The sequence below is a fragment of the Trachemys scripta genome, chromosome 1 (genome assembly GCF_013100865.1).
Source record: "Trachemys scripta elegans isolate TJP31775 chromosome 1, CAS_Tse_1.0, whole genome shotgun sequence".
Lineage (NCBI taxonomy): Eukaryota > Metazoa > Chordata > Testudines > Emydidae > Trachemys > Trachemys scripta.
The window spans coordinates 291785564-291806580 of NC_048298.1; the positions used below are offsets into that span (position 1 = coordinate 291785564).

At 46.6% G+C, this 21017-nt stretch overlaps 1 protein-coding gene across 2 annotated transcripts in view; it reads right to left on the reverse strand.

Moving 5' to 3' along the window:
* Positions 1-1257: 1257 nt before the first annotated feature.
* Positions 1258-21017, reverse strand: part of TMEM272 (transmembrane protein 272) — a 28323-nt gene continuing 8563 nt past the window's right edge. For both annotated transcript variants that reach the window (XM_034758540.1, XM_034758541.1), the window contains exons 3-5: positions 13772-13831; positions 9205-9287; positions 1258-5178 (exon numbers count right to left, since the gene is read on the reverse strand). In XM_034758540.1, coding sequence (XP_034614431.1) covers positions 4816-5178; positions 9205-9287; positions 13772-13831 — 506 coding nt within the window. In that variant the 3' untranslated portion in view covers positions 1258-4815. The remainder of the gene's footprint in view (positions 5179-9204; positions 9288-13771; positions 13832-21017) is intronic.

Consider the following 21017-nt stretch of genomic DNA (forward strand, 5'->3'; position numbering starts at 1 on the left):
CAGGGCTCTGGAGGCGATTTAAAGGGCTCAGGGGTTCCAGCTCCTGGCTGCTGCAGTCGCTACCCACTATCATGGGCCTCCGGCGGTGATTTAAAGGGCCCAGGGCTCCCAGCCACCGCTACCGCAGCTGGAGCCCCAGGTCCTTTAAAGTCCCTGCCTCTTCCAGTTGAGGCCCCACCCCCTGCTTAGGACCCCGGCCCTGCATACCGGTAAGTCCTCTAAGTTTCTTTCACCCCTGTTTATACCTTCAAGTCAGCGGCACTGCTATGGGTACCCGCATGGCCCCACAGTATGCCAACATTTTTATGGCGGACTTAGAACAATGCTTCCTCAGCTCTCGTCCCCTAGCGCCCCTACTCTACTTGGACCCATGGGAAGGAGGCCCTGGAGGAATTCCACCAGGATTTCAACAATTTCCATCCCACCATCAACCTCAGCCTGGACCAGTCCACACAAGAGATCCACTTCCTGGACACTACAGTGCAAATAAGTAATGGTCACATAAACACCACCCTATACAGGAAACCTACTGACTGCTATACTTACCTACATGCCTCCAGCTTTCATCCAGACCACATCACACAATCAATTGTCTACAGCCAAGCCCTAAGATACAACCGCATTTGCTCCAATCCCTCAGACAGAGACAAACACCTACAGGATCTCTATCATGTGTTCTTAAAACTATAGTACCCACCTGGGGAAGTGAAGAAAGATTGACAAAGCCAGAAGGGTACCCAGAAGTCACCTACTACAGGACAGCCCAACAAAGAAAGTAACAGAATGCCACTAGCCATCACCTACAGCCTCCAACTAAAACCTCTCCAGCGCATCATCAAGGATCTACAACCTAGTCTGAAGGACGATCCCTCACTCTCACAGACCTTGGGAGACAGGCTAGTCCTCACTTACAGACAGCCCCCCAACCTGAAGCAAATAGTCACCAGCAACTACACACCACACAACAGAAACACTAACCCAGGAACCAATCCCTGCAACAAACCCTGTTGCCAACTCTGTCCGCATATCTATTCAAGGGACACTGTCATAGGAGCTAGCCACATCAGCCACACCCTCAGGGGCGCATTCACCTGCAAATCTACCAATGTGATATATGCCATCATGTGCCAGCAATGCCCCTCTGCCATGTACATTGGCCAAACCGGACAGTCTCTACGCAAAAGAATAAGTGGACTCAAATCAGACATCAAGAATTGTAACATTCAAAAACCAGTCGGAGAACACTTCAACTGGGGATGCAGGAAGGGTGGGATTCCACATGTGGGGGGGAAATAAGGAAACATTTATCTGGCAGATTGTTTTACTGCTGTTTGAAACTGCTGCACAGGGTTCTGGAATGTTAGGCGTAGTACCAATGAAGGTGGATTAGTGGGCAGAGTGAAGGTGAGGTGGTCAACAGTGTATGATAAATGTAATTTACCACATGGATATCACCACTGTGTGTGTGTGTGTGTGTGTGTGTGTGTGTGTGTGTATTTCCATAATACACAGTACTATGAATACTAATATCGTACAGGATATCTAGCCCATGGAAATCATGGATATTTTTCCTTTAAAAGCTACATTTATTTCTCAAGAAGAGATGATGATTTAAGAAGCACAATTGCAACTGATTTCCTCTACCGCAATCATAATGCTGGCTGGTTCAAAAGAATTAGCCTAATAGTTTTTTGTTTCATTTCAAGAAGAAATTACAAATAAAGAGGGACATGGCTGATTTTCAAACTACTGTAATTTTATCCCTTAAATTACAAAATATTCAAAATGTTAACAAAAGATATATTTTGTATCTTCAGTGATTCAGCTTTGGGTTGCAAACTTGACAGCTGTTATAAACTAATCAGGGTTAGGCCTTGCTAATGCTTGACTGGGAGACCACCTGGGACAACCCAAGATGCTGAAGGAAAAGCTGTTGGTTATTCTGCATGTTTAAATCTGAGTCAGTACTGGACCAGTGCCCTAGCACAGCTTTGGAGGTGTTCATGTGCAAACCTTGCATCGCGTGCATTCATTTATTTCTGGATCAGATGCGTACAAACCACTATCAAATCAGAATTCTCATCTCATAATGATGATAGTGTTCACACTTGCTCTGCAGCACCTGTGCTGAGTGTAAAACACTACCTGTCTGATTTCAGAGCATTTTACATTCACTCTGCAAAGGTGTAAAATGACCACAAAAGGTTCCAGCTGCTAAAGAATCAGGCCCAAAGTGAAAGACAGTTGAGAACCAGTCCTATTGTCTTTTGAATGAGACTTCATAACTTGTGGCCATTAAAGATCCTAGGAAACTTTTTGTGAGTGTGGGAACTGTTAGCGCTGGAGTCTTCTGTCTTATGAATGTAGTTTGGGTAACTATCTTCTGCCTTTTTAAATTCCCAATGCAGTGACAATTGAATATGATTTTTTTCTTCACGTCGTGTCCTAAGATTTTGTTTAATGTTGTTGTGCACTGTTAATCAGCTGCTGTGGTTGACTCAGAGGTGATGGCACTTCAGTAGTGGGTGAAGGGATTCCTGCTTAGGTAAAATTTGTAAAGCACTTTGGGATCTTGATGAATGAAAGGTGCTATACATGTAAGATGAAATTATTCAGACAGGATGAACTGAGTTTTATGGAACAGATCTGTCTGCACTGCAATCCAAGGGCCAAAACTATGAGTCAATGGAGACAATTCTAGCATTCCATCAGTGGCAAGAATCAAGCCTAGGAGATATAAAATGCCTCCAGAGAGACTGTGGAGAGTGTGGTAAAAAGCAAGTCTTGATATACTTTTGGAAAAGTGTGGCTCATGCTCCTCTGCTGGTGCTCTCTTAGGTGCATGGAACAGGGGAAGGGATTCCAGGGCCACACAACTCCACCTACAGACATGCACCTTTTGAGACAGTAAGTGCTGCCAGCAGTGTTAGGTGTCCCTATTCCCTGCACTCCTGAGCATAGTCCATCAAATTATAGCTTCTTTCGAGTGGCTGCTTAAGGGCTGGAGAATTTTACAGTTGATCCTAACCTTAGCTCTGACTTGATGGAATAAACCACACCAGCAGGGAGAGAGCAGCCTCTCTAATAACTCACTACCTGGCCACTTAGTAAACAATTGCACCTCTTGTCCCACTTCCTATTTAAAATCAAACTCTGTGGAATGACTTGTGATCTTTTTCTAACATGCACTTCTTAGTGCCATGGACTGAGTTATAAACAATAAGGACCCACTTGTGCTCCAAGACACATATGCAACTGCCACTGACTTTATTAGGAGTTGTGTGTTCATGGCTGAAAGCAGAACTGTTGCCAAAAACTTTAAGCAAAGTTCAGCCTTGGGCCCACAAATGAATGGCCAAACAGATCAGATTAAGCTATGGGGTACTTCAAAGGTTGAAGTGCAAACAGAGGTTAATTTACAAACACCTAATTTTGCACTATTTCTATGTGGTACAAGGGGAGGTTATTGGTTGCATGGTCTTTAATAAAAAGAACATCCAAAATGCATGTCCACATTCTGTTATCTTGGTGCTGTTGAATGCCTGCATGTCTGAGCACAGGTGTCAAATCTAGGCAGAGGGAATACTCTGCTTTGATCATCTAAGGTAACTGTGTAAGAGCAAAAGCAGAAGGAGCACTTCACATAGGTTAATCAACAGAAAAACAGCATCTACCAGGACCAATAATAAGTTAGTTTCATTATACACCACAGGACAATTGCCTCCATGCATGCTGGTGCTTCTAAAGCGGATACTTCTGCTGTCATCACATCCATCCACTAAGTATAGATTTACACATGTACATCATTAAGGGGAACAAATCAAAAGGATCCCCTGAAATCACAACCAATGCACTGCCAAAGTAAACACGTTCATCTGTAATACTGATATCATGCCCCACCTCATTCTGAAGTTGTCACATACCAAAAATATGAAAATAGTCAATTTCCCTGTGGACTTCATCAGGGGGGCTTTAAAGCACTCTTTGTTCTACCTAGATGCTATTAAATTATATCGTACAAATAGAGAGAGAAAGTAAAGTTGCCCCATGTAAACTTTGCTTTCCCTTTTTTTCCCAGAAGGGAAGGATGATCTTGTGGTTGAGGCACTGGGCTGATAGTCAAAAGATTTAGGTTCAGTTCCTGGCTGACCTTGGCTACATCACTGAATCTCTCTGTGCCTCAGTTCCCTATAAAATCATAGAATATCAGGGTTGGAAGGGACCTCAGGATATCATCTAGTCCAACCCCCTGCTCAAAGCAGGACCAATCCCCATATTCCTAAATGCCACCTTCAATGATTAAACTCACAACCCTGGGTTTAGCAGGCCAATGCTCAAACCACTGAGCTATCCCTCCCCCAATCTGTAATATAGGGACAATGATACATCCTCAAAAGGTTAATGGATATGGAGGTGCTCAGATACCATGGTGATAGACCACATACTACCTATACAAGTTGAGAGGAAAATGTATTACGCTGAAACAGAATTCCTAAGGGTCTAAGAATAAGGTTTGAGAGGGGTTTGCTGTCTGCAGTTCTCACCTGCAGATTTCAACGCTTCAAATGAAACCCCTAACAAAATGGATGTAAAAGTTAGCGGGAGAGCAGCTTGCCATCTATAGCAGCAATTTTACATTACTATGATGTATTATATTAAAAGAGCCAGATGGCACTGGCTTGCACAATTTCCTCAGTATAGTTGGCTGCTATTATATATATCTATATCTATATACACACACACTGGTAAATTATTGCCTTTTGTTTTTCATTGGACACTCTTTACCTAACAGCTGTGGTTTAGTTTCTATGGCTTTTAATCCTCTTCTGCAGCATATCTTCGCTTAGAAAAACAATATATACAGAAGCTACAAAAGATAAGCAAAAACAGCACAGTATGACTAATGATAAGAACTCCAACAGCAAAAATGTACAGGGTTTTATCACAATAATCCTGGGGCTGGTGGAAAGGTGGAATGAAATTTGGCAGATAGACAGAAAACACCCAATAGTTCCCAAGTATGAACCAGATAAAGAGGAAGAGGCTGAGCGTAAGATGGATGTAGTATTTGTGAGCATTCTGCCGCCATGGATATTCATCGTCGTCGTCATCATCAATCACGACAGATTTGGAAAGCAGTTGCCGCATCCTGGTGGAGTCATAAAGCAGAAGAGTCACCTGTATGTTGTAGAGACAAAGAAAGTGAATAAACAGAGCCACTGGCTTTAAGGGGTCAACTCTGTGAGGTGCTGAGCCCTCACCTCTTATAGACTTCAGCAAAAGCAGAGAGCACTCAGCAACTCTGAAGAACTGCTCAGAATGGTCAGGACTGGCCCCTATAAAAGCCTTCAGCAAAATTAAAACAATAATGTGGCACATAGGTGCCAGCTTCGTCCGGACCCAGGGGTACTCAACTCCACACTCTGCCCCAGTCCCTGCCCCCATCTGCCCTCTTCCCCCAAACCTCCACCCCGTCCCACCTCTTCCCCCCCACTCCACTCCACCCCAGGCCCCGCCCCCACCCCCACCCCTGGCCCGTCTAATTCCACCTCCTTCCCTGAGCTCCCTGCTTCTCCCTATTCCTCCCAGAGCCTCCTGCATGCCGCAAAACAGCTGATCACAGTGGGTTGGAGACACTGGGTGGGAGGGGGAGGAGTTTATCAGCAGGGCCACTGGCGGACAAGAGGTCCTGGGGTGGGAGGAGGGAGTTGGCTGCCAGTGGGTGCTGAGCACCCACTAATTTTTTTCCCTGGGTGCTCCAGCCTACTACACAGACACTGCACCGCTCTAACTATACCAACGTAAGCCTTATGCCTCTCATTGAGGTGGGGTTATTATGTCGGTGTAGTAGAGCACCTACATTGGCGGGAGAAAGGCTGTAGTGTAGACACTGACATACTTAGGTCAACATGAGCTGCCTTATGTCGACCTAACTGTGTAGTGTAGACAAGCCCCAAGTATAGAACTCACTACCAATTTGGGGTTTGTGCCCTGGTTCTTAACAGTCTACCCTTGAGCCACTGCAGGACAGCTTGGCAAGGTCCATTTATGGCTATTAGCCAAGATGATCAGAGATGCAACCCTATGCCCTGGCTGTCTCTAAACCTCTGACTGCCAGAAGCTGGGACTAGATGACAAGGGATGGATCACTCAGTATTGCCCTGTTCATTTGATCTGAAGCATCTGTCACTGGCCACTGTTGGAAGACAGGATACTGGGCTACAAGGACCATTGGTCTGACCCAGTATGGACATTCTTATGTTCTTACATATGAGTATAACCGAGGGTGGAATTGAACCAACTGGATTTAAGCTGATAAACAAGGTGCTATTGAGGGGCTATGTTAAAACATGAACTATTCTAATCAAATTATTAAAATCAAGTTGGTCACCACATTACAAAATATAGGTCCAATCCAGCTTCCATTGAAGCCAAAGGCAGAGCCCTGATTGACTTCAGTAGGAGCAGCATTGGACCCACGTATAGTGTCATTTTTAATGAGAATTGACGACAGACTAATCACTAATGGCTAGCACAATTTTATTACTCATTAAAATCTTTATTAATCTCTGGTCAACAATATTAGGAGAGTTTCAAGCAATCATATTAAAATTGTGGATGTCAGCATTGTTGATGAGGGTCCCAGTTCATTACAATGAAAAACTCCCATTCCGATTTAATTTTCCTATAGGAAAACTTAGCTGTTATTAATCTAATCCTCTGATTATGCTATTGCTGCAGGAAAGTCCAGCTGAGCAATCAAATGACTGAGCATTTAACCGGTGGAATTCATGCACAGCAAATGATTTCTAACAAGCTTAAGTACTTTCTTTTCCCCATTCACTTATTTTGCTGAAGATACTGACCACAGCCCCTTGATGGGGACTATTCATTTCTCATTAGTGGGACCATATACTGAATCTATGCTGGGCAAGTGTAGGGTGTGTAGAGACCTCTTAACAAGAGCATTCTCTGCCTTTTCTCTCTTCATTGATCCTGGCACAAAAAAGAGGCAAGAGACATGCATAAGGGGAGTGTAGCAGCGTGCAATGCTACTGTTCTCAGGTAAGATACTGGCAGCCTTGACTTCAGGAGACAGGCTTCCCTTGCCTGGAACATTAGTTTCTCACAGCAGGGGACTCCTACCTCAATCAGATTCTCCCTGGAAAAGTGAGGGAGACTAAATGGAATAGCTAATTGGGAATATCGTACCATATATACCATAGTCTCTGTCTACATGACAACCCTACCTGTGCCAGCAAGCAACTTAGGGGCGTCTGCCATGGGGTTTTGTTTGCAGTGTAGAGAGCACTACATGGTTATAGATCAGGAATGGGAAAACTTTTTGGCCCAAGGGCCACATCTGGGAATAAAAATTGTATGGCAGGCCACGAATGCTCATAAAATTGGGGTTGGGGTACGGGAGAGGGTGAGGGTGAGGGCTCTGGTTGGGGGTGTGGGCTCAGGGGTGGGGCCAGAAATGAGGAGTTCAGGATGTGGGAGGGGGCTCTGGGCTGGGGCGGGGGAGTGGTTGCAGGTGTGGGGGGTGAGGGCTCCAGCTGGGGGTGGGGGCTCTGGGGTGGGGCTGGGGATGAGGGGCTTGGGGTGCAGGAGGGTGCTCCAGGCTGGGATCAAGGGGTTTGGAGGGCAGGAGGAGGATCAGGACTGTGGCTGGGGGTTGGGGCATGGGGAGAGGCTGAGGGGTGCAGGCTCCGGGTGGCACTTACCTGAACTGGCTCCTGGAAGCAGTGACATGTCCCTTCTCCGGCTCCTACACAGGTGGCTCTGCACGCTGCCTTGTCCGCAGCCACGCCCCTGCAGCTCCCATTGGAGCACCGGAGGGGGCCATTGAAGTGCATAGGAGCCGAAGGGGAGCCATGCCACTGCTTCCAGGAGCTGCATGGAACTACCCCTGACCCTGCTCCCTGGATGGAGTGCCAGAGCACCGGAGTGCAGCAAGCCCCAGACCCCACTCCCCAGCGGGAACTCGAGGGATGACTTAAAATGGCTGGTGGGCCAGATCCAGCCCACAGGCCGTAGTTTGCCACCCCTGTTATAGATTGTGTTACAGCATTACAGTCTCCATCATTACCTGGGATGTCACCCAGCTACAGGGATAACCCTGTCAGACAAGCACACACTGGCACAATGAGATTTGTAGAGTAGCTCAGAACAGAGAAACAGCTTCACTATTTTTTTGTTCAGTTTGTGTCTCCTCAAGAGAAGGAGCAGGGTCTGAGGAGTTGGGGGGATTGTTAGAAGAGACAGAGCCTGATTCATTATTGCCCTGCACCTGGTGTAGTCATTTCCACCAGTGCAAAGGGAGTGCATGGAGCATGTGAAATGCAACCGTTCTGATTTGGTGTATTTTATGCCCACTTTGCATTGGTGGGAATAACTACATACTGATCAGGGCAAGGTGAATAAGGCTCATTGACAGCTGAATTCCTCTCCTGTCAGCCTCCAAAGCAGGGGCAGATACATTTCAGAACAGATGCTAACTCTGATTGTTACGTCCTGTTGACTAAATAAAGCTACCTGTTTTAATCTAGCGGTTTTAAGCGTTTCAGTTAATTCCTGGAGAGGCTTCAGGGCAAGAATCTTCACTCTATGTCTAGGGAGATCAGACCACTAGTACAGGATTTCCAACCTTACAAAGTTTTAGCATCATTTACATGCAGCATGTGATGTTACATTAATCACTTACATCTGTGCCAGCCACTGAGATTGCTGCCTGGTTCTCCTGTCCTCATTGATAAAAGAAATAAAATTCAGCCAACCAGAAGCCATTGTCCTTTTATGGCTCAGATGCTCTCTGATTGGCTGAGATACACAATTACTATGTTCTCCTGAATGCACCAGCAGGTCCGTCATGGTACTGTATAGTGAGAAGTTGTTACTTTCCTGTACTAACATTCATTTATTCATTCTAGATCTATCATTTGATAAAATGGAAATCAAATCATTGTAGCAGAACATTTCCACAGGATCAATGCCTCTTGCTTTGGAGATAAATGTGCCTATTTTGTGGTGCAGCAAGGAATTATTATCCTGTGATATCATTCAGTTGCCTAGCTCTCAATCAACCATAAGAATTTAATGTAAATTCTTAAGTATCCTGTCTGAACACAGCTCACTTGAAACATACTTTATAATGTCAAAGTCTTGGCACATAAAACATTTTTCACATACAATGCACAGTACCTTTACACTGCCGACAACACCACCCACCAACAGATATAAGGGAATTAGTGGTTGAAGTGGGCAGTCTTCCAAAAACTTCATTCCTGAGTACCAAAAATATAATATCGTTAATTACCGTAAGTGGCCAAAATACCAGTATATGCTTTACAGAAAAGAATAAAGATGCAGTAAGTGCAGTGTAGTACTTACAAATAAGCTTCGGATCCAATTAACATTAAGGTCAGTGGGATTGAATTAAAGGGGCCTTGCATCAGACACAACACAAATGAGGATAATGAACAAACAAAAAGGCAGGGAAGGGACGAAATAGAACGAAGATCACAATATCAAGATTATGGGGTTACTCATTTGAGTCAGGTGCATGTTTTTATGGCTCTGTTCATCTTTTGTTACGTGTATTATTAAATATAGAGCTGGTCAGAAAAATTCCAACAATTTCAACAAACTTCGGATGGACCCTAAGCTGTTTCCTGCCAGGTCGTCTGTCCAGCTCCTCAGCAGCCTGTGAACCAAGAGCCTCGGACCTGGGGAGCAATCCCAGGGCTTCCTGGCTCCACTGCAGTGTGGACAAAGCGCGGGAAATGTGCTGCCAGGAATGATCCTGCATGGTCAGGGAGATGGACTCTGATCTAAAGGGTCACTCCATCTCTAGCTTTGCTTTTTGGAATTTTTAATGACAAAATTTCATTCCTACTTGTTAAAATTTGAAAGTAGATAAATAACCAAGGGGTTGAAAAGATCTCAAATGTTTATAGTTAGGAATTATTGGCTGTTCTTCATGAATATTGATCGGCACTATTATTTGCATAGTTACAGATCTGTTAATATTAGATAAATATCTAGAAATTCTCTCTTTGACTAGGGCCAAAATGATTGGATGCACATCAATAATCGGATCTATCGAAATCAAGTCATTGTGAGAGATCATTGTAACAGAATGTTATCAGAGAACTCGAGTCCCTTGCTTAGATAATAAATGTCTGCATTTCGCCTTGACATTTAATTTTCCTTAAAATGCCTTCGCAGATATGTAGCTGTCGGAAACCATTATCCTGTGACAACGCTGTATTACACTGACATCTCTCTTAATTTCAGCAAGTCATGAAAAAAGGACTCTGCGTCTGATGTGGGAAGTTACCCACAGCTCTGGGCTAATCCCCTAGAATAAATGCCACATTTTCACCTCGAAGTTTCATACATTAAAATCTATTACTAAAAGGGGGTATTAACAACAAAAGGTCAGATTCTAGCCCAGGGCCTGTGCAAGGAAGTTTCACGCCCTAAGTGAAACTTCCATCTTGCGCCCCCCCCCCCCCCCCCGCCGCTCCCCACCCTCCCTCCACCCTCAGGCGCCCCCCCCCCCCCGTAGCTACCCCCCCTGGGAGCTGTGCGGCAGCTCCCCACCCCAGTTCACCTCTGCTCCACCTCCTCCCCGAGCACGCCGCCCCCGCTCTAATTCTCCTCCCCTCCCAGGCTTGCGGCACCAAACAGCTGATTGGCGCTGCAAGCCTGGGAGGCGGGAGAAGTGGAGCAGCGATGGCATGCTCGGGGAGGGGGCATAGGAACGCTGTAAAAAACAAATTGGGGGCACCGCTTTTTGGCACCCCCAAATCTTGGCGCCCTCGGCAACCGCCTAGTTTACCTAAATGGTAGCACTGGCCCTGTTCATTTTTGAAGGCTGGCTGGCAATGTGTAAATTATGCCATGGTGTAATGACACCTCCCTGCACTAGCCTGGTCCCTGCAGCCCTGTCGCATTCACCCCATCACCACTCTCCCTTGGGATAGGCAACAGTTTTAGGTGATGGCCAGGTCCATATAAGAGCTCAGTCAGGATAAGTTTTCGAGATATACTGAATCAATGCATCTCCTGACTGTCTGGGACACATAGTCTCTGCAGTAACACCCAGTGGACATACAGCTGAGGCAGGGGCAGCATAGACCCTTAGCTGAATCATAGGTAACAGTAGGGGAAAAACTAGCCTGGGGAAATAGTTTTTACTTTGTGTAATGATCCATCCACTCCCAGTCTTTATTCAAGCCTAATTTAATGGTGTTCAGTTTGCAAATTAATTCCTGTTCTGCAGTTTCTCGTTAGAGTCTGTTTTTGAAGTTTTTTTGTTGAAGAATTGCGACTTTTAGGTCTGTAATTGAGTGATCAGGGAAGTTGAAGTGTTCTCCGACTGGTTTTTGAATGTTATAATTCTTTACATCTGATTTGTGTCCATTTATTCTTTTGTGTAGAGACTGTCTGGTTTGGCCAATGTACATGGCAGAGGGGCATTACTGGCACATGATGGCATATATCACATTGGTAGATGTGCAGGTGAACAAGCCTCTGATGGTGTGGCCAGGGCCGGCTCCAGACACCATTGTAGCAAGCAGGTGCTTGGGGCGGCCAATTCAAAGGGGCGGCACTCCGTCCGGTATCGGGGCGGCATGTCCGGGTCTTCGGCGGAAATTCGGCGGGGAGGGTCCCTGATTCCCTCTCTTCCTCTTTGAGCTGCCGTTGAATTGCTGTCAAAGAGGAAGAGAGGGAGGACCTGCCGCCGATCTGCCACAGAAGAATCGGCGCGGTTGAGCTGCCGCCGAAGTGCCGCCGCTCGTCTTTTTTTTTTTCTGCTTGGGGCGGCAGAAAAGCTGGAGCCGGCCCTGGGTGTAGCTGATGTGATTAGGTTCTATGATGCTGTCCCCTGAATAGACAGAGTTGGCATCGGGCTTTGTTGCAAGGATAGGTTCCTGGATTAGTGTTTTTGTTGTGGGGTGTGTGGTTGCTAGTGAGTATTTGCTTCAGGTTGGGAGGCTGTCTGTAAGCGAGGACTGGCCTGTCTCCCAAGATCTGTGAGAGTGAGGGATCGTCCTTCAGAGAAACTGCAGAACTGGAATTAATTTGCAAACTGAACACTATTAAATTTGGCTTGAATAAAGACTGGGAGTGGATGGTCATTATACAAAGTAAAAACTATTTCCCCAGGCTAAGTTTTCCCCTACTGTTACTCACACCTTCTTGCCAACTGTTTGAAATGGGCCATCCTGATTATCACTACAAACGTTTTTTTTCTCCTGCTGATAATAGCCCACCTTAATTGATTAGTCTTGTTAAAGTTGGTATGGCAACACCCATTTTTTCATGTTCTCTGTGTAAATATATCTTCCTACTGTATTTTCCACTGCATGCATCCGATGAAGTGGGTTTTAGCCCATGAAAGCTTATGCTTTAAATAAATAAATTTGTTAGTCTCTAAGGTGCCACAAGTACTCCTCGTTCTTTTTGCTGATACAGACTAACACAGCTACCACTCTGAAACCTGTCATACTTCTCAGTGTTCATAAAAGTACTTTAACTGTGAAATTATTCCTATAGTGCAACCAAACCACTGTAGGAAAGAGCAACATTCACCTTTTTGTTTGTTTAGTTTGTAGCTCAGACCTGAGTCCAGCCATACCCAGCCTTCTTTATACTTAGAGGCATGTGAATTGTGTTTGAAATGAATATTTTTTCAACTGCAGCCTGAAGAGTGTTCAGTGGATCAGAAAGAGCAGTTCACTCTTCTGGCTGTTTGGAGGTGATTTCGTATACTGGACATATACTGTACAGTGCACTCTATTTTGTTCACAAGCAATTCAATGACTTGCACATAGGGTGACCAAAGAGCAAATGTGAAAAACTGGGACAGGGGGTGGGGGGGTAATAGGAGCCTATATAAGAAAATGATCCAAAAATCGTGACTGTCCCTGTAAAATCAGGACATCTGGTCACACTACTTGCACCATGTCTTTTATTCAGGATGCAAGTTCTGGGTGAAATTGCCTTTGTACCTGTTTCTTGCTATTTATTATCAGTATTAGTATTATTTTAGCACTTATATGGTTGTTTTCATCTTCAACTCAGGTTCCAATAACTGGGCCAAATCCTGCTTGAGTCATATGAATAATCCCATTGGAGTCAACAGGATTGCCAAATGGGTAAGGTGAGCAGTATTTTGCTACTAATTAAATTTCCTGACACTGCTGTGAGGTAGATAAGAAAATTAAAAGAGCCACATTTAATAGATGGAGAAATTTAGGAAAAGAGGTTAGGTGGGTTGTCCAAAACTACAGAAGGAGTCATCAGAACTGGGATTAGAAGGCCGGAATTTCTGGCTCCCCATATAAATGGCTGCTGCGGTAGCCTGGATATCGCCCCAGAAGCTTACAGGGTGAAAAATAATAGTGGAAGGGATGGAGTTTATCATTACGAATCTGACTCCTATTCAGCATGCTTTTCCCACATAACTGCCAATCTGCTTTGATTATGACCTGCACACCCCACGCCAGCTCAAGGAATCACTGAAGCAGATATCAACAACCATATCAAGCTCTGTGGTGGTTTTATGATGTGGACAAACAGATGTAGTGACAAGTATGTACTGTACGATGTCGACAACAATATGTGGTGACATCACCAAAGTCAGGTACACTTGTGTCATAAATCAGATTCAAACTAATCTTTCCACAGGTGGCATTGCTATATAACTATATAATACCACCAAGCTCCTCTCTTTAAACGTCTTAGATAGACAGCTTACCTGTAAAAGCCATGGACAGTGGTAAAGCAAGGAAAGCAAGAAGCCCAAAAATAAAGCATGCTGTAAAGAAACAAGAATGGTGGATTATTCAGCTGGCAGTATTTCAAAAGATACCACGTCCTATTAAATATGTCCCCTTGCACCACGCGTGTGGACAAGGAGTGTCCATAATCCAATGCAATGAGAGCTTCATTTGGATTGCGTGGGATCAGTGATGACTGGGTTGTGGTGTATTTCACCTGCTGACACTGAATTTTACAGTGATACTTGAGCAGTCTCACCACCTTGGAGCAACCAGTAATAGCCTATTCATCCTGGGCCTGAAGTCCTTCTATTGAACTCCGTGGGCTGTGGAGCAGGCACCATACCAACACTGGTGGGGGCTTCATCATCTTCTGCAAAATTCAAGCGTTCATTTTCTAATTATTATGTTTCCAGCCCTTGTAATGGTAACAAAAGTTTTCCAAATGCATCCCAATGCAGCAGTGTCTGCCTACCTGTGCAAGATGACAGAAACAATTGCAGCAAGATAAGTGTGAACTCTCCCTATTCTTATCAATAGTGGTCAACTTTGGAGCCTAATGATGGGCATTCAGCATTGTTAAAGTGAAATTCTGCTCTGCAAAGTAACTGTAAAAAGGTTATTATGGAGTTCCAGGGGTCACATTGCTCAGGTTGCAAACAGATCCCAGTGGTGAGTAAGAGCACTACAAGGAGGTCGAAGTGGCTCAGAGGATAGAAAAAAGCCACTCTAGAGAAAGGCAGTATGATGTTCCTTTGGAGGTCCGAGTTTGCCAAATTTGAACCTGGAACTGTAGGGCATAGTCCCCCAGGTAGCTTTGCACAGCTGAGCCCTGCTAGTTCAAACCCCCTCCTCATGTCTCAGTGCACAGGAACAGATGGAGCCCCAGCAAGTTAGCAACTGCACCAGCACACGTAGCTATTATATAGCATGTCCTGTTCATAGACCAAAGAGTGCTTTCCAACTGAAGGTAAGTATTATTATCACTATCTCACAGAAGGAGAAATGGAGATACAAGGGAGTAATAACAATCAAGGGCAGTAACAGATCTGGGAACAGAACCCAGGTCTCCTGACTCCTAGCCCTGGGCTCTAACCACTGGACAATGCTACCTCCCATACACTACATTAACTTTATTAGGTGCATACTGAGGTCTGAGCTCTTACGCTTCACTCCTTCAGCCCCAAACATAGTGTATGTAACATATCCACTAGCTGAAAAGGGCTGAAGGTATTTCGAGATGAAGAAAGCACTTCTGTTTCTTCATCCCCCCTCCATTTTTTTTTCTGCACCATCCTCTCTCTTTTTCTCAAACACTGCCCAGTGCAGCAATTCTCCCTGTGTGTCAGGCGTTTGCAAAGAGGCCTACACTTGGCTAAGCTCTTTCAAATGGCCTTTATAGACAACCTTTCATTAAAACAATGGATGCCAAGTTCTATACTATGACCCTCTCACTGTTCCATTACCCAGATTATTATTCTAATACACTGGAATGATTTTGAACTCTAAACCTTACCCGTGAACACTACCAGTTGCCTAGGTAACCCCATTTACTTAATATTCCAGAGAGGACAGTTCAGGTGTTCAGTAGTTGAGTTAACTGTCTGGAGTTATAAGTAAGTAGCATGACTAGTGTAGCAGAATGTAGGTCATCTCTTCCACTGCCATTTTCCCTCTCCAGCCCTCTCCTACACTCACCACGTGGATACAGAATAAAGAGAATCGTAGGAAGAAGAATCATGATTCTTTAATGTGCAATGGATATTTTCTATGATCAGTTCCAAAGAAAAAACACTGGAATAGGCTCCAGTATACTCTATAAATGGCTTGGCGGGGCACATGTACATGTAGAACTGCACATCTGGCACACAGGTGTTTGGTTTTGTATTTGCCTGCTTTCTATCAGCTAGCTTGATTTTGGAGGAGGAAAAAGGCAGCAGGGACCACTCAGAGCTAGAGAAAAAGAAAGATAATGGTTAATGAATTCTCTTCCCTAAGCAGTCACTGGGAATGTATTTCCTCATTATCGCCCCATTCAGCCTCATGCTCTGAGATTTCGCTTTGAAGCAGCAGATGCACGGTCTGGGAATGTTTCCAGATTCATGTTTAACAAAGTGAGATACTCAACAATTGACTATACAATTGGCAGGGTTCTGTAGCCAGTCACAAAGCGTCACTAGCAGTACTAAAGATTGTTTTCCCTGATACTTGTGGAGTTTTCCTCTAATGGCACAGATAGATACTGGCTGTTTTGTCTAGGTTGTGCTGCCCCTGACTGGACTTCGGACAAATCAATGGAAAGTTAGGAACCTAAATACCTTTGTGGAGCTGGGCTAAGCTGCCCAGGAAAACCTTTTTTTAACTGCAGTATGCAAAGGTCGTGCAGACAGTGCCATGCTCCTAGAGCTGGGAATAGCTCTGTATTTACGACAGTTCATGGAAGTGAAATGGCAACATTTCTGTGTTGGTGGCCATATCTCCTCACAGCTGGGCGAGAGAAACCCACCCTCTAGGATCCAACCCCTCATAGCAAGTGGCAAGAAAAGGAGCCTTGTGTTCTGGGAGCACACTCACAAGACAAGGGGAGATGGCTTCCTGATTTTCCAAGGTTGGTCCAGAAGAAACTGTGTTCTGGGAACCCATACCTGGAACCTGGACAACTGGGTGGGGAGGCAGGTAGTCAAGAAAGCTCCCTGTTCTGGGAATGTCTCATTGGATTGCAGGGAGGAGGAGAAGTTTGTTCCCATGTGTCTTGCCCAAAAGAGAGCCCGTTAATGGAGAGGGCCTGCTGTGTTGGGAAGTGGATGACTGGGAAGAGCTCATGCTCTGGGAGCCTGGAAGTGCAACCATAAGGAAGCAGCTGGGTTAGGTTCTGCCCATTCTCTGAACTTTGCGGTCAACAGCAGAATTTGAATTGTGGGCGTGGACACTGAATTTTCAGGCACCACAGTGACTCTGTCCATGGGCAGAGCATAATGGAGGCTGGGGGAGGCTAAGCCTCCCCAAACCTCTGCTAACACTCCCCGCCACAGCCCCAGGCCCAGGCTGTGGCAGGGCTCAGAGCTCCTCCAGGGAGCTGGGGCTCGGGGCAGCCCAGGCTGGCGTGTGGGGTGGCTCAGGCCGGCCAGCTGGGGTTCTGGGCGGCTCAGGCGGGTTGGCATGGAGCTCCTCCAGCCACAGTGCGGGGCTCAGCGCTCCTCTGGCCCCAGCAGGTGAAAGCGGAGATGGGGCCTTGGGTAGAAGGGAAGGGGTAGGGGCAGGATCTGGGCAGAAGGGGCAGGCTAGGGAGCTAGCCTCCCTGAATTTGGGGTGTATGTGCCACCCATGACTCTGACCCTTTGTCTAGCAGAGTTACTAGTTTCTGATCTGTCTCCTGCTTGACTCTCTCCTTCTCTTCTTCCCTCTGATGGTTTGAGATCTAAGCTGTTACTTTGTCCCTAGCAACGCCATTGTGCCACCGCTCTCCATCCTGCCTGTCCTCGCCTCTCCTCCAGCACGCTTTTGCTGTCTCTAATTACATGCTGAGGTTTAGGCCGCACAGCCGACCCCTCTCTCTCATCCTGTGAAGGAAATGGGTTACCACAGAGTACTTAAATGATGCCAATTCATTTGTGGGCTCCTCAGCCTTTATTGTGTTACTATGATTGTTCAAAGAATGTTTGAGGTTTCACATTATCTCAAGCCATTAGGTTTACTTCTTTTAAAAAAAATCCAAAATACAGTGCTAAAATGACAAGCTAAATAATAGTTTGCTTTGTGGTATGTGTCAGAATTTTCAAAAGTGGCTGAGGAGCACAGCCCATCCACCCACCTTTCTTAGATACCATGATGACGTGCATGTGGTATAAGAACCCAGATGGACCAGGTTACAAGCTCTCCCATGTTTACCTGTCATGTTGCTGGCCATACTTTTACCATCACTCCTAAATGCTGTTTGTTCTATAGCCTGCTGTGTGTTTTCGTAGGAGTCTGCAGCGATTTGCTAAGAGATCCAAGGGGTCCCCTTGGCAGGACACCACCAACTTCCAGATGAATTCCATACTTACCTAAGTGTTTTGCTATAGCACTGTGAACTCATCAAATGTAACTGTGGAAAGTGGCAATGTAACGGGGCTTGGGTGCACAATGTGCAGATACATTTATTAATATTTTATTGCTTCACAGTAATAAAAGCAATTCTCCAGAGCAGGGTTAGGGATTTAGAAAGAAGATCTGATATAGTTGGGTGGAGGTTGGTGTAACTGTGAGTGTATGGTGTATGTGAGGCCTGGTCTACACTACAAATTCAGGTTAACATAAGCCGCCTTGCGTTGATCTAGCTGTGCATGTGTCTACACTTAAATTTGTCTCCCATCGTTGTAAACGCTCCAGTACACTGATATTGTAATACCACCTCCCCAACTGGCGTTAAGCCATGGTCAATGTACAGAGGTTGATGCAGCACAAAGGTAGACATTGAGTTTCTTATGTTCACCCTAATGGTCCTCCAGCAGCTGTCCCACAATTCCCCACACTGACCACTCGGGTCACAATTGTGAACTTCACTGCCCAGACAGTGGAAGCCACGCCCCCTTAACAGCCATACAAATTTTTGAAATGCCTTTTCCTGATTGTCCATCTTGGTGACCACACCCAGCAGCTCTTCACTGTTGTGTGCAACTGCCCAGTTGACCATGCCAGTTACGCAAGTCAGACGCACTCTGGCTTGGAGCAGACAGGAGATATTGGCTCTCCAGCGCCTGTGAAGAAAAGAGGCTGTGCAGGCACAACTATGGACCAGCCATAGAAATGTGACCATCTATGAGAAGACTGCACTGAGCAGGCAGGGCAAGGGGTACGACAGGAATCAGCAGCAGTGCCGCGTGAAAGCAAAGGAACTGTGGCAGGCATAGCGGAAGGCCAGGGAAGCCAACAGTCAATCCGGTGTCGAGCCCCAGAGGTGCTGCTTTTACAAAGAGCTGCATGCCAGACTTGACAGAGACACTCCCCACCACCACCACTCTGGATACCTTTGAGGAGCCCAAGTCACGGGCCCCTGCCATGAACAGCGAGGATGAGGATGGGGGACATGGAGCCAGGGGTTCCAGCTATGCCACAAGCCAGGACTATTTGAGACTCCACTGCAGTCCAGACAGTCCCAGCAGCTGAGCACAGGTGAGCCTAAGGCAGGGGAAGGAACCTCGGGTATGTGTGTAAATTTATTTCCCATTACGGTGATGACTCCCACAACTCAGCAGGCAGGGCTGGCTCCAGGCGCCAGCTAAAGAAACAGGTGCTTGGGGCGGCCAATACCAAGGGGCGGCACTCCGGCCACTGTTGGGGCGGCATGTCCGGGTCTTCGGCAGCAATTCGGCGGCGGGTCCCTCAGTCCCTCTTGGAGTGAAGGACCTGCTGCCAAATTGCTGCGATCGTGCTGCCGTGGCTTTTTTTTTTTCCCCGCTTGAGGTGGCAGAAAACCTGGAGCTGGCCCTGTTAGCAGGACACAGCCCTTGACTTTTCATTAAGTTACTCCTACTAGACCAAGTAGCAGTACAACAAAGGGAGGTAGCGTTGTTATCTGTTTCATTTCCCCTGTAAAGTTACCAGGGAGCCATGTAGATCAGTTTGTTTAGGTACACAGGGATGTCCCTTGAATCCTCCTGAGAGATCTCAATGAAACTTTCATGGAAGAACTCTGCAATCCTCTCCCGAAGATTTCTAGGGATGGCAGCCTTATTTCTTCTTCTGAGGTAGGACTCTGTCCCATGCCAGTCAGTGATAACTTTAGCTGGCTCCATTTCAGTACCCAGGCTAGCAGCATCCAGCCTGAGTGGCTTTGGGATGCCAGCAGCAGCTGTGCTCTCTGTGCCTTTGTAGGTGATAACTCACTCCTGAGGGTAACGATCACCACTGCCTGTGGAAAATGGTGCCAGTATTCAGTGCCAAGCACTCCGAGGCAGAAGCATCAATAAACATGTCTAGTATAAAGCTTTAGGGGAGCAAGTGAAGTGAATTCTGAATCTTAACTTTTGCTTTCCACAGTGGTACCTCTATGTGTTTTATCTGTAGCAGCTGCTGCCCTTCTGGCCTTCAGGGGTTCCCCCTCCACCCCCACAGAACACCTGAGCCAGATAAGGAGGAGAAAGAAGAGAACTCCAGATGACATTTTCCACAAGAGCCTGCAAGTCCGTGCTGCATCAGACTGTGAGCAGAGGGCCTGAAGGATGAACACTGCAGACTGCATGGAGAAGGAAAGAGCAAAGAAGAAAAAGGCCCAGGAAAAAAAGGGAGAGGGAGATGTACTAGGACATAATGGGGCTTCTCTAGCAGCAAACACAGATGCTCAGACTCTTATGGACCTACAGGTTCAGCAAACATGGGCTCACCTCCCTTTGCAATCCATGGAGAACTCCAGTATAGCACCTCCATCCCCCCCACACACACCTCAGCATTGCACATGGCATCAGGGTCTGCATCCCTACCCCTACCACTCCACACTAGGGGACAGTAAGGACAACCACCACTTCACATACACTGACCTGTGAGAGTCACAGTTAATGTAGGTGTAGCTAAAATAGACTTGACTGTTCCTTCTCTTCTTTAATCTCTGTTCCATGATGTATTTGCATGATGTATTTGCTTTTAACTGGGAACTGGGAGGTTAGGACCTGGGGGCAAAGGGAGAGGCCCCCAGGAGCTGGGTGGGCATAGAGGGCAGCTGGGACCAGGGGACACAGGGAAGGCCCCCCCAGGAGCTTGGGGGCTGGGAGCTTGGGGCAGAGAGAGGACCTCCTGGAAGCTGGGAGGCATGGAACAGGGCTGGGACCTGGGGCCCAGGTAGGGGGCCCCTGGGCAGCTGCTCGGCTGGGACCTGAGGGCACATGTATGGGCCCCCTGGGAGCTGGGGGGCATGGAGAGGGACTGGGACCTGGGGGGCACAGGGAAGGCCCCCCGAGGAAGCTGGAGGGCTGGGACCTGAGGGCATAGGGAGGGGCCCCCTGGGAGCTGGGATGCAGGGTCAGGACTCCCCCAGACTTACTGGTCTCTTTGTCCTGCAGTTTTAGATATCTTCCCACCCACCACCTTGCAGCCCTTCCCCTCACACCTGGAAGAGGCCAGCAACTTCCAGCTCCCATTGGCCAGCTGAGATGCCATGCTCACCTTCCATTGGGTGGCATTGCTTTCATTCAAGCTGCCCATGGAAGGAGGAATGGCAGGGCTGGGACAGTCCCAGAGGGTGGTGGG